At 37.8% G+C, this 11,209-nt stretch overlaps 2 protein-coding genes across 2 annotated transcripts in view; both read left to right on the top strand.

The window, feature by feature from the left end:
• The window catches only part of LOC113082500 (adhesion G protein-coupled receptor L1), a 31,164-nt gene extending 28,311 nt beyond the window's left edge, over positions 1–2,853 (top strand). The window contains exon 19 of the mRNA XM_026254128.1: positions 740–2,853. Within this exon, the coding sequence (XP_026109913.1) occupies positions 740–1,572 (833 nt within the window). The 3' untranslated portion in view covers positions 1,573–2,853. The remainder of the gene's footprint in view (positions 1–739) is intronic.
• Positions 2,854–6,508: 3,655 nt separating this feature from the next.
• On the top strand, positions 6,509–10,927 carry LOC113082510 (polymeric immunoglobulin receptor-like). Its single transcript, XM_026254148.1, has 8 exons — positions 6,509–6,639; positions 6,722–7,036; positions 7,545–7,895; positions 8,000–8,302; positions 8,403–8,714; positions 8,806–9,144; positions 9,216–9,479; positions 10,476–10,927. The coding sequence occupies exons 1-8, from the start codon at positions 6,588–6,590 to the stop codon at positions 10,499–10,501; spliced, it is 1,962 nt and encodes a 653-aa protein (XP_026109933.1). The 5' UTR covers positions 6,509–6,587; the 3' UTR covers positions 10,502–10,927.
• The last annotated feature ends 282 nt before the right edge of the window (positions 10,928–11,209 follow it).

Consider the following 11,209-nt stretch of genomic DNA (forward strand, 5'->3'; position numbering starts at 1 on the left):
TTTTTCTGTGTTTCTCCTCTCTTCTGTCTTCCTTTATCTGTTCTGTCTCTTTATGAACTGATTCACAGGCACGTTCAGAAACTCAAGTATGGACACATGTTCACACTCTCTGTCTGTCTGTGTTTCTTTCATTTCCCTGCTGCTCCTTCATCTTCACCTTCCTGCTGTGTCTATTCACTTTTTCAATTCAAACATGCCAAAACACATAAATGCTGATGTCCCATTTATTCAGTTTCACATTAACATCAAAATGACTGGATCAGACATCAGATTTTCCAATGCTTTACATGTCCGTTGCTACAGAACTGGATTAATAACATGAATAAAAGGGACATCTGGGGGCTATTAAATAAAGTTAGCAGAACTAGGGTACTTTTTCCAGTGTTGGGTTTTTAAGAATGATGTAAGGGTGAGCAAATGATGACAAATCATTTATTTTGTAGTTATTCCCATTTACTGTGAGCAAACTTGCAAGAGTCATGAAAGACTCTTTTTTTGTAGGAAGACTGAATATTCATATCCATCACATGCATGAGTGAACATGAATGCCAAAAGCATCACTGTGTTTACACACTGATGTGCCTGAAACCATTCGCTCACTCAATTACATATCAAAGCCACATTCACTAAAAAGTATCACCTTCTGAAAGTGACCGATTGATCTGAATTCAGATTTAAGCTGTTACAAGCATTCAATTCAGCTGCTGTTTTATTGCGCATTTCTCTCTCTGTCCTTTAGAGGGCACACTGTCGCGCAGCCGTGAATCGTGTGGGCTGGAGGGAGTCCGACTTAATGGAAACTACAACAACAGCTACTCACTTCACGGAGGGAGTTCGGATCTGCTGGGGGGCGTTCCTGTGGGATCAGGGGGCGTGTCTGGAGAAGTCAGCCCAGCACTTCTGACACCTAGAGGGGCAGAGCCTGCTGGTGGCTCGAGGCGGAACCTTTCCGACGCAGCAGCACTGGAGAAGATGATCATATCCGAGCTGGTTCAGAGCAACCTGCGGCCTTCCACCGATCGCTATGGAACTGGACAGAATTCCACGATGCACCGGCAGGACTATGCCACATCGACAAGTCACAGAGAGCCTCCGCAGCGGCCCCTGCCTCGCCCACCTCCACCCCCTCCACAGGACGAGGAGGAGCTGCTGTACAAAGCACTAGAAAAACCCCGCCTCCCAGACAAGCCACGCCTACCCGATAAACCCCGCCTGCCGGATAAACCCCGCCTCCTGGAGCACGGCCAGTCTGTGTTCTACCAGAGCGAGGAGGACTCGGAGAGCTTCTCGGCTGAAATCACGGATGGCATGGGCGGGGCCGGACCAGACTCTACCTCCCTGTACACGCGGGATCACGATTCTTCTTATCCAGACAGCAGTCCTGAGGCGTTGGGGGCGGAGCCACACTCCACTCTTCCGCCAGATGAGCTGTACTTCAGCGCAGGACGCCAAGCGCACATCTCAGCCTTTTACCAGCCTCCGCATCGCAGGACCAACGACGAGGCTCGGCTGGGACTGCAGCCCTCACAGGGGGAAGGCGACGGACAGATGCAACTGGTGACGAGTCTGTGACTAGGGCGCTGGTGACCAGGACACGTAGATCTGGAGGAGGACAATGAGGTTGGACGTCTTCAACATCACCATCATCACCGCAATTAGCATATGGGCGAAACTCTTGAAACCATTTGTCTGGTTTGTAGGTCACCCCAAAATCTCAAGTAGTGTCTCAAATTCTGATTTCACTGGATTTTGTAGTGAAATATGAGTCGGATGTGTTTTGTGAGATTCTCGCATTAGTATAAAGCTACTTTCAGATAATGAAAACCATTATCGTGTGTCCTGAGATCTCCCAGAAGGAGCAGTGCATTGATAGCCTTAGGAGATCCCTGTTGAGATGATGATGATGATGATGATGACAGTGCTGGCTTCCTCCTCCACGTCTCTGTCTCCTGGTCACCCGAACACCCACCCTGATCATCTCACTGCCATCCAAGCACATCTGTTTGTCCTTTCGGAGAAGAAATCTTCTTATCGGGTAGCTTTTCCTCCATCTGTCCATCCTCCATCTCTTCCCTGCTGAGAAAACCAGTTTAAACCATCCTGAGGTGAATATCTGGTCTCCTGTCCTGGCCCAACTGGTCCGTTTTGGTGGTTTTGGGTGGGAGACCATCTGAAAACCACCTTAGGCTGGTTGAAGCTGGTTTGTTAGTGGGATTTCTTTCATTCAGGGTGGTGTGGTGTATGAGTGTCAGACCTTTATCAGAATGTGATAACACTTACACCAGAGACTGCAGCTCTAATACATGCCAAAAAAATTAAAAGTAAAATAAAAAATCACACATTTACACTCTTGGGGAGCAGCTACTGTCGGGATCACGCTCTCACCAACATAGAGATCAAAGGTTAAGAGTCACGGGTTCAAGAAAATACACCAGACTGTTGTTTTTGAGCAGCGTGGAATATAAAAGAACTGAAACGAACTCTTTTGCTACCTGTTTGGACACCACCCAATCTTGCTTGTTGGTGTTCAAGACACTGACCAATCATGTTGTTGGGTTTGGAGAATGTTGACAATGCTCCACCCCCTTCCTGTGTTTAAGTAGGTTGATCGAAGATGTGATGTTTAACTTCCTGTAAATAAGAACTGAGAGACGTAACGTCTCTGGACATGCTTCTCTTTCACTTATAAGTTTATGGTTGAAAAAAGTCTTAAATAATATGTAGATGAACTGATGACACTGTCTCCTCTTTCAGTCTTTTTCTCACTCTGTCTCTTTCGGTCTTTCTCGCTCTCTGAGAGTGTTTCGTGTAAAAAGATAAGAAATGTTTTTTAATCAAAATAAAACCAACAAAAGCAAACAGATGTTGTCCAAACTTTTCCTCAGCTAATCTGTCTAAATGTAATTCAGGATCTCAAGGCTCAGCTGGTGAACAGGTAGACAGCATCTTGAGCATCTATGAAACCGTTTTTAGCAGTATTACATTTTGCAGCCCTTATAATATTTGGCTGCAAAGGTTGTGTTAAAATTTGGCTTAAGAAAATTATATAAAAATATTGTAATTTATGACCTAAAGCGTGAATTGCGTAAATCTAAAGAAAATCTAAAAAAAAAATTAGGGACCCACTTTATATTAAGTGGCCTTAACTACTGCGTACTTACATTTTAATTAATAATTTAGTACAATGTAGTTATTGTGTACATACATGTTTTTACATTGTACTTATATTTAAAAAAAACTACTTGTAATTACATCTGTATTTAATTTCTGTAATTACATTTATAATTACATTGTTGACCCATACTTTACACCTTAACCCACCCTTAAACTTACCCATACCTCCAACCCTCTCCCTAAACTTACCCCTATCCCACCTCAATAGCAGCAAAAGTGTTTTACAATACAATATGAACACAATAAGTACATTGTACTTATTTTTTTATGTAAGTACATAGTAGTTAAGGCCACCTAATATAAAGTGGGACCAAAATTAGTTCTCAGAACCGTTTATATCTGTTTATACAATAAGATTTTGTTCAACCAAAATGTTGAAAGCTAAGATATTGAAACATAAATATTAGTAGTCAGATTACTGTTGTTCTATAAAATTGTTATTAATTACAATTTTTATTTTACAGTGCAATATTACTATTTATTTCATTTCAAAATTTAAATAAAATTCAAATGTCATTCTAATGATAACACATATAGTAACAATAGTACAATAGTAATAATTATGATGATGATGATATCAAAAAGGGGTCTCTCTTTGTTTAGTCATAGCTGATCACATGTCTGGTTCAGCAGCAACATTTGTTATCGGTTTACTAGTAATGATCAATGAAATTAGAATGTAAACCACAAAGACACTGAATATGATGACATCTATTAAAGTGTCAGAAAACATAATAAACAATAAAGACCACAGCATTTGGTTTGGAGCATTTAGTAAAGACAGATTTTTCATTAATCTCATAAATTCATTTTTAAACTTCTGTATTTTGTCACACTCCCAAGTTTTTCTTGTTTTTACATGTGTTAAAGCTTAAAACAACTGAAAGAATTTACTAGTGCAATAGAACAAAATATGCTATTGTTAACAAATTTATGGCAAACAGACTTGGCCCAAGCACTGAGCTTTTAATAGTCTTAACCACTAAATACTGTTTAGGAATTAGTCAAAAAGCCATCGTTGTCTCAGAAAAATATTGACTACAGAATGATCAAAATATGTTTTTGGCAGAATTTTGGAAATTTGATGGAGAGTTGTATGGAATTATGGATTATGAAAATGCACAAGTTGCCTATAATGAGTCATATCATTGAATATCTGTGAGAAATAGAATAATAAATCAATATCCAGCTGGCCTAAAAATACTTTCAGATGTGAGTGAGTGGTACGTTTCTTAATCTCAAGCAAACCTATAGACCAAATGCAAATGAATCACTGTTAATCATGAAAAACGTTACAGAACCGAATCATCGTGAGTCTGGTAGCCTTGGGTGGGGTGTCTGGGGTGGTGTTGGCACAGTGGATAAGACACATACCTTTTGTGTTAGAGACCCGGGTTCAAATCTACTGTGAGACACCAATGTGTCCCTGAGCAAGACACTTAACCCCTAGTTGCTCCAGAGGCATGTGACCTCCGACATATATATAGCAATTGTAAGTCGCTTTGGATAAAAGCGTCAGATAAATGTTGTAACTACACTGCCTTTTTGGATTAAATATATATATATGTAATATAATATTATACTATATTTTATACTATAATTTTTTCAGCTTTAATAGTTATCCATCAGGTTGCATGAACTTTCCCTTTATTAGAGCAAACTCCAAATGGAAGTGAGCATGCCCTACTCCCTTCGAAGGGAGTAAATAACACAAAAATAAAAACTTTACTTAATAAAATCTCTGAATGTCATTCAAGAGATTAATTGAGTGGGGCTTACCTAAATGAATGAGTAAAAAACCCACAGTTTATCTTATCTCAAATTTACTTGTGCTACTTAAGTTAACTTTAAGTTAAGATACTTAAAGTGTTTAACTAACAAATGTATATATTTTTCACATGTCCTTATTGTTTTAAGTACATTTAAAATATCTGAGAATGTTGACATACACATCAGTTTTATGAACCAAAGATATTGCTTAGTGCCTATAATTGATTTTGTATTTTATTTTATTTTATTTTATTTGTATTTTGACTTCATTATTAGCAACTATAGTAATCTGGACACATGGACACAACGATGGCACTCAGCGATGGAAAATCTGCATGTTGGTCACAAGAAAGAAGGCTTAAACCCCCATAACTCCTTTAAATACCGGTAAATATTCAATTATCAAGAGTTAATGAAACATTGGCTGTGTTTTTGGGTACACAAAACGTTCAGTGTAAGGGAACGTTCTGGGAACCTTCTAGGAACATAAATAGAATGTTTCCTTTAGGTTAGGTGAATGTTCTGGGAACCTAGCAAGAACGTTGCCACAAGGTTCCCAGAACGTTCCTCTAACCTTCTGTTAACGTTAAGAAAACTTTCCTGGCTGAAGTTTTAGATGGCTGAAGCTGAAGGTTACAGTCTGCTCGTGACCACACTGAAGAGAGGGGCGGGGTCAGCAGAGCTCATTAGCATTTAAAGCGAGAACAGCTGGCTGAAAACAGAGCTGATTTTGACAGGGTGGAAAGGGTGTGTTTTACACTACCAGTGAGAAATTATAACCAAAGTATGTTACAGACTTTTCGTTAAGCTCTTAAAAAAATCATATCAACTAGTGTAAAATGAGCATTCAATGACCCCTTTAAGTAAAGAGTTTTTTTCTTATTTTCGTAGATTTCCCAAGTTACAGGTTAATTACAGGTTAACTGTAATTTCCTTATCCTTTTTACGTGAAAATATTTTATGTAGTAGTAAATCTCCAACAAATGCTTTCAGATGGAGAGGCACTTACTACACAGAGCTGTAGTTCACTGATAAACTACGCAATATCATGTTCATAATCGCATTATTAGTATGTTTACACACACAAGGAATTGGGCACCACATTTTACAAACGTGTTTGTCATTAAGCTGCCAATAAAACACTTCCAAAGTAAAGGAGTAATGTTATGACTCAAGAGGAGGAGGAGGAGGATGATAGCGGTATTTTAATGTTCAGCAATGTTTTAAAATAATGCTTGATTGATTGATTGATTGATTGATTGATTGATTGATTGATTGATTGACTGACATAGGACTGAATTTTCTAAAGACAATTTTCAAAAGACAAAGTTTTAATTTTGGGGTGGAGTAACCCTTCAACCCAGAGTTACACTATAGCCAATGAAATCATGAAGTTAACGCACTTCTAGCAAGCAATCCTGAAGGCTGTGGTTGGGTTTCTCAGCTGTATGACCGGTGAAGCTAAACTCTGCAGGACAGTGGCCTGAGTGAGTCTTTCACACATACTATCACAAGTTACGCCCTGTTGATGTGTGGAGGCGTTTAGAGGAAGAGGAAGCAGAAACATACGAGTGTACGTTTATATATGACTGCAATATGAACGACTTTTCTCTGAATATCTATAAGATTAAAGTCAATCAGGAATGAGGGCCACCATCACAATCACCATCTACTTCTCTCTCTGGATGATGTCAGGTCAGTTCTTTACTGCTCACTCAAACCTGAGCTTTAACTGATCATTATAATAACCCAGAGCAAATGATCTTGTGTTTGTCAGGTCAGGTTCTGTGTTTTAAAGTGATCGGCTGCTCTGGAGGGAGTGTGATGTTCAAGTGCATGAAGACAAACAAGAGAGAGTCTTCTGATCAGCTTAAAGGAAAGTATTTCTGCAGAAACAGAGACTGTACGACAGGAATCAGTACTGAGATTCAGCACCGCTGGGTTTATAATGAGAGATTCGCTCTGTATGACGATGAAAAGAGAGGATTCTTCTCAGTGTTCATCAGGAAGCTCAGCAGAGAGGATGATGGGAAATACACATGTGGAAACAATCAGGAATGGAGTCGTGATGTTGATTTAGTGGTGAACAGAAGTACATATGATACTTTATAACTGACTACTTTATTAACCTTGTATTATAATAAAACTTATTTAAAGGTGTACTACAGAAAAATCAGTTATTGTTCAAAATCATAACTCATCATCACTATTATAATAATTCACAACAGTATAATAATGATTTATAATTTGAGCTGACTGAAATGTCACTTTAACATCAGTCATATTTGTGAGGACACAGAAAGAAGAGCGTCTAAATGTCACTTATTCATTTGACATCTTATTCTGGACTTTTGACATTGTTTGATGTATATGACAGATCTCTCTCATGTTTAGATCACAGGTGACCATACACGACATAAACCTAAACACATACACAACACACGCTCATTTAAATAACTCTGCAAGAAACATGACACTGTATCTGTCACACAGAGATGGAGATAGAGAGACTGAAGTTCCCTGTAGTGCATCTTTAATAATGCTAATAATATTTTAATATTTCTGTGCATGTCACAATGATTTATTGAAATCATTTTCAGACTCTTCTTCTTGTGGGACGTCTGTTATCCGATCTGCATATAAAGGTCAAACAATCACTTTCAGCTGTGAATATGATCCCAAGTTTGAAACACACACCAAAGTCTTGTACAGAGTGAATGGAGATCCTGTGTTTGTGCTGAAGATCTCTCAATCATCACAATCATCTGAAGAGAAGTTCATCCTGTCTGACAATCAGAGAAATCACTTTACTGTGACCATCAGAGACATTTCTGAAGAGGAGCGTGGAGTTTATTTATGTGGAGTGGAGAGAGACGGAGGAGATACACCACCTTCAGAAACATCAGTTACTCACATAACCTTCATTAAAGAGATTCAGCTGAAGGTTAAAAGTGAGTTTTGATTCATTTTTAATGTTAAAATCTTTATAAATTATCTAAATAAGTAATGTAAATCTCTCCTGACTGTTAAAAATGCAATAAATCTTGTCTTGCAGGTCAGATAACTTCTGTCCAGGTTGAGGCCTACATCAGTAAATCAGTCTTCATCAAGTGTGAATTTCCAGAAGAATTCAAAGAAAACCAGAAATTCATCCAGATACATTCATCACAGGAGATCTCTGATGAACAGAATCAGTGGATTCATCATGATAGAGTTCATATGTATGATGATAGGAGTTCAGGAGTCTTGAAGGTTTTTATCAGTGATTTAACTGAAGCTGATGAAGGAACGTACAGATGTGGAGTGAAAACTGTTAATGATCATCTGTTCACTGAGATCAGACTGAAGATTAATCAAGGTAAAGAGTTTCTGTCTGAGTCTGTTTTTGGACAATTTCTATCAGTTAAAATGAGAAAATAAGATTGAAAATTCAGTTTTTTTATTGTTTTTGTGTATAGTTGATCATTTCCCTGAATCAAGTGAATCAGCTGCTGTTATTGGTGAAAGTGTGAAACTCAGCTGTAATTCCCCTGAGAAACAGCAGTCCATCAAACACATCTGTAAAGAGAACGAGCAGAAGATCTGTCAGAGCATCAGTTCATCAGAGAAGCAGCGCTTTGAGTTTTCTGACAGTACAGCAGGAGTTTTTACAGCGAGCATCAGTAATGTGAGCCTGAGAGATGCTGGAGTTTACTGGTGTGGAGCAGAAACCAGACACCAGCATCTGACTTCTGTTTCTCTCACCAATAAACATCAACTGACTTTAACCAGTATGTACAGACACCACAAACCATGCAGTTCAGTCATAGATGCATGTATTTCACAGTGAATAAATACATCTCTGTTCTCTTTGACTATCAGTGCCTCCAGTGATCGGACGTGAAGGAGATTCAGTCCAGATCCAATGCCCTTATGATGAAAAACACAATGAAGAAATGTGTCTGCGCAGAGGAAAGTGTTTGAGTAAAGTAGTAAAGTATCTGTGTAAAGGAAAGTGTTTCACTGAAGATGCTCAAATTATCATTCATTCAGATGAAGATCATGTTAAAAACCCAAGGATTTCAGTAAAGGACGACACTGAACTCAATCTCTTCACTGTGACCATGACTGAGCTGAGAGCAGTGGATGCTGGGAAATACTGGTGTGCAGTGAAAGATGTGTTTAATCTTCCCATTGAGCTCATGATCATCAGGAAGGACGGTGAGGATTAATCTCAATGTTTCTGTCCATTCTGTTCTCAGACTCATCATATTTAATGTTGTTTTCTTCAGCGGTCGCTCATGAAGCGTCTGTCGGAGGATCAGTGTCCATCAGCTGTAAACACATGCGGTGTTTCTGCAGAGGATATCAGCCCAATATCTGCTTCAGAGACGGAGTTCATGTTTCATCAGATAACAGCAGATTCTCTCTGCCTGAAGAAACCTTTTCTGTGAAGATCAGCGATCTGAGAGCAGAGGATTCTGGGAAATACTGGTGTGCAGAGGAGAGCTCTGGGTCCTTCATAATCACTGAAGTTCAGCTAAACGTGATCAGAGGTAAAACACTCTTAAACTAAAAATTAATACTGAATTACTTGGTAACGTACCAAAACTGAACAGAAAAATATACTGCAATCTTCTCAAAATTAGAATAAAAACAGATTGTTTGAAAATATATATTTAATATATATATTAAATATTTTGTGTGGAGCACAAAATGTCTTCTTTTGTGCTCCAGTGAAGAAATAAATTCAGACAAGAGTCATATAAAGTCATGATGCTGAGCAAACGATGACAGAATTGTATGTTTGTAGTGTACTGTCTCTTTAAATCAGCATGTTGTGTAAAGTCTGCGTCATCAGTCTGATATGTGTGAACATGTGTGTGAACAGTTTTCACACTAGTTTTACACCACAGACCACTGTTTGTGTGTTTAAGTAAAGCAGAAATGAAAGCTGGCTGTTTTTTTGTGTTTTACTTCTGTAAGGTTCAGAAAGCATTTGTAATACAGATATGTTTCATAGCACTCATTTTATCAAAAAATGATACCTTCCGATCATTCCCGATCAGTTGGACCTGATGTTGCATGTTTTTGTGGAGCATAAATTGAGTTTTTTCTTTTCTTTTTTTTTTTCTTTGACACAGCTGTTTTCCTTAAAATGAAAATACATACTCAATCTAAATATAAATCTTTTTAGCTCTTCTGTTATTGCACATATCATATTCAGACAGGTTTGACACTGATGAAGCAAAACAGCACATTTTCTCTGTAATAATGATCATCACACATTATCATACAGCTTAGGAAGACTTCAAATGTTTCTTCAAAAATTTTCTAGAAACATTTAGTTTTTTCACAGAAGAGCTGAATAAATGAAGACATTTTTGACACCATTCGACTTACCTGTTTCCTGGGTTGTTTCCCTTTTGGTGTAATGAGTTAAAAGTGATATTATGACACATCAGGTGTATGTAAGAGCATGAATGTTTGTCAGTGAATGTCATGGACTGGCCTTATTTCTCAGTGACAATCCCTTTTTTGTTTGATTTTAGAATTCTGTCTGCCTCCAGGAGCATGAAGAGTCTCTCAGTGATGCTACGGTCTCCTCTTTGACTTTCTCACCATTGCCATTTCATAAATATCTGGTGTCAGAAATCAGAATTAGATTTTTGCTTTTATATCTAAAGATTTTGTTATAAAACTTGTCATGTCACAGAAAAACTGCAAAAAAAGTAAAATAAAATAATAATAAAATAATAATAATAATAATAATAATAATAATAATAATGAAGGTACCAAGCAGATGTTAACACAGCTGAAATATTTCTTAAAGTGACCCTGTTGTGATTGTACAGCTTTCTAAAAAAATACAAATTTGATTTCTTTTGCTGAAAGATGTCAGCAAGCTATAATGTTTAAGTGTTTTAGTTTGTTTGAAACCTGAATTTGTTTCTTTAGTTTGTAAAATGTGTGCAAGAATATATTTCGAATGGTGGACATTTTCTTTTAATAAATAAATTTGATGTCATACATGTCAGTTTACTTTATTCATTTAATCAGGAAGTCTCACAGACAAAATAAATAAAATTCTACGAGAGAGAGAGAGAGAGAGTCATGCAAACTAACAACAGAGGAATAGATGTAAAATAGCCGGTACAGCATAATTGAGATATTTATACTACAGGGCTGTTGAATGCTTGAATCTGATTGGCTGATGAATGTTTTAAGTGTTCATTTATTTTCAGAGAAACGCACGGCGAAAGTAGTTCTTGACCGCATAACATAT

The sequence above is a fragment of the Carassius auratus genome, unplaced genomic scaffold, assembly GCF_003368295.1.
Source record: "Carassius auratus strain Wakin unplaced genomic scaffold, ASM336829v1 scaf_tig00036401, whole genome shotgun sequence".
In the NCBI taxonomy this organism is placed as follows: Eukaryota; Metazoa; Chordata; class Actinopteri; order Cypriniformes; family Cyprinidae; genus Carassius; species Carassius auratus.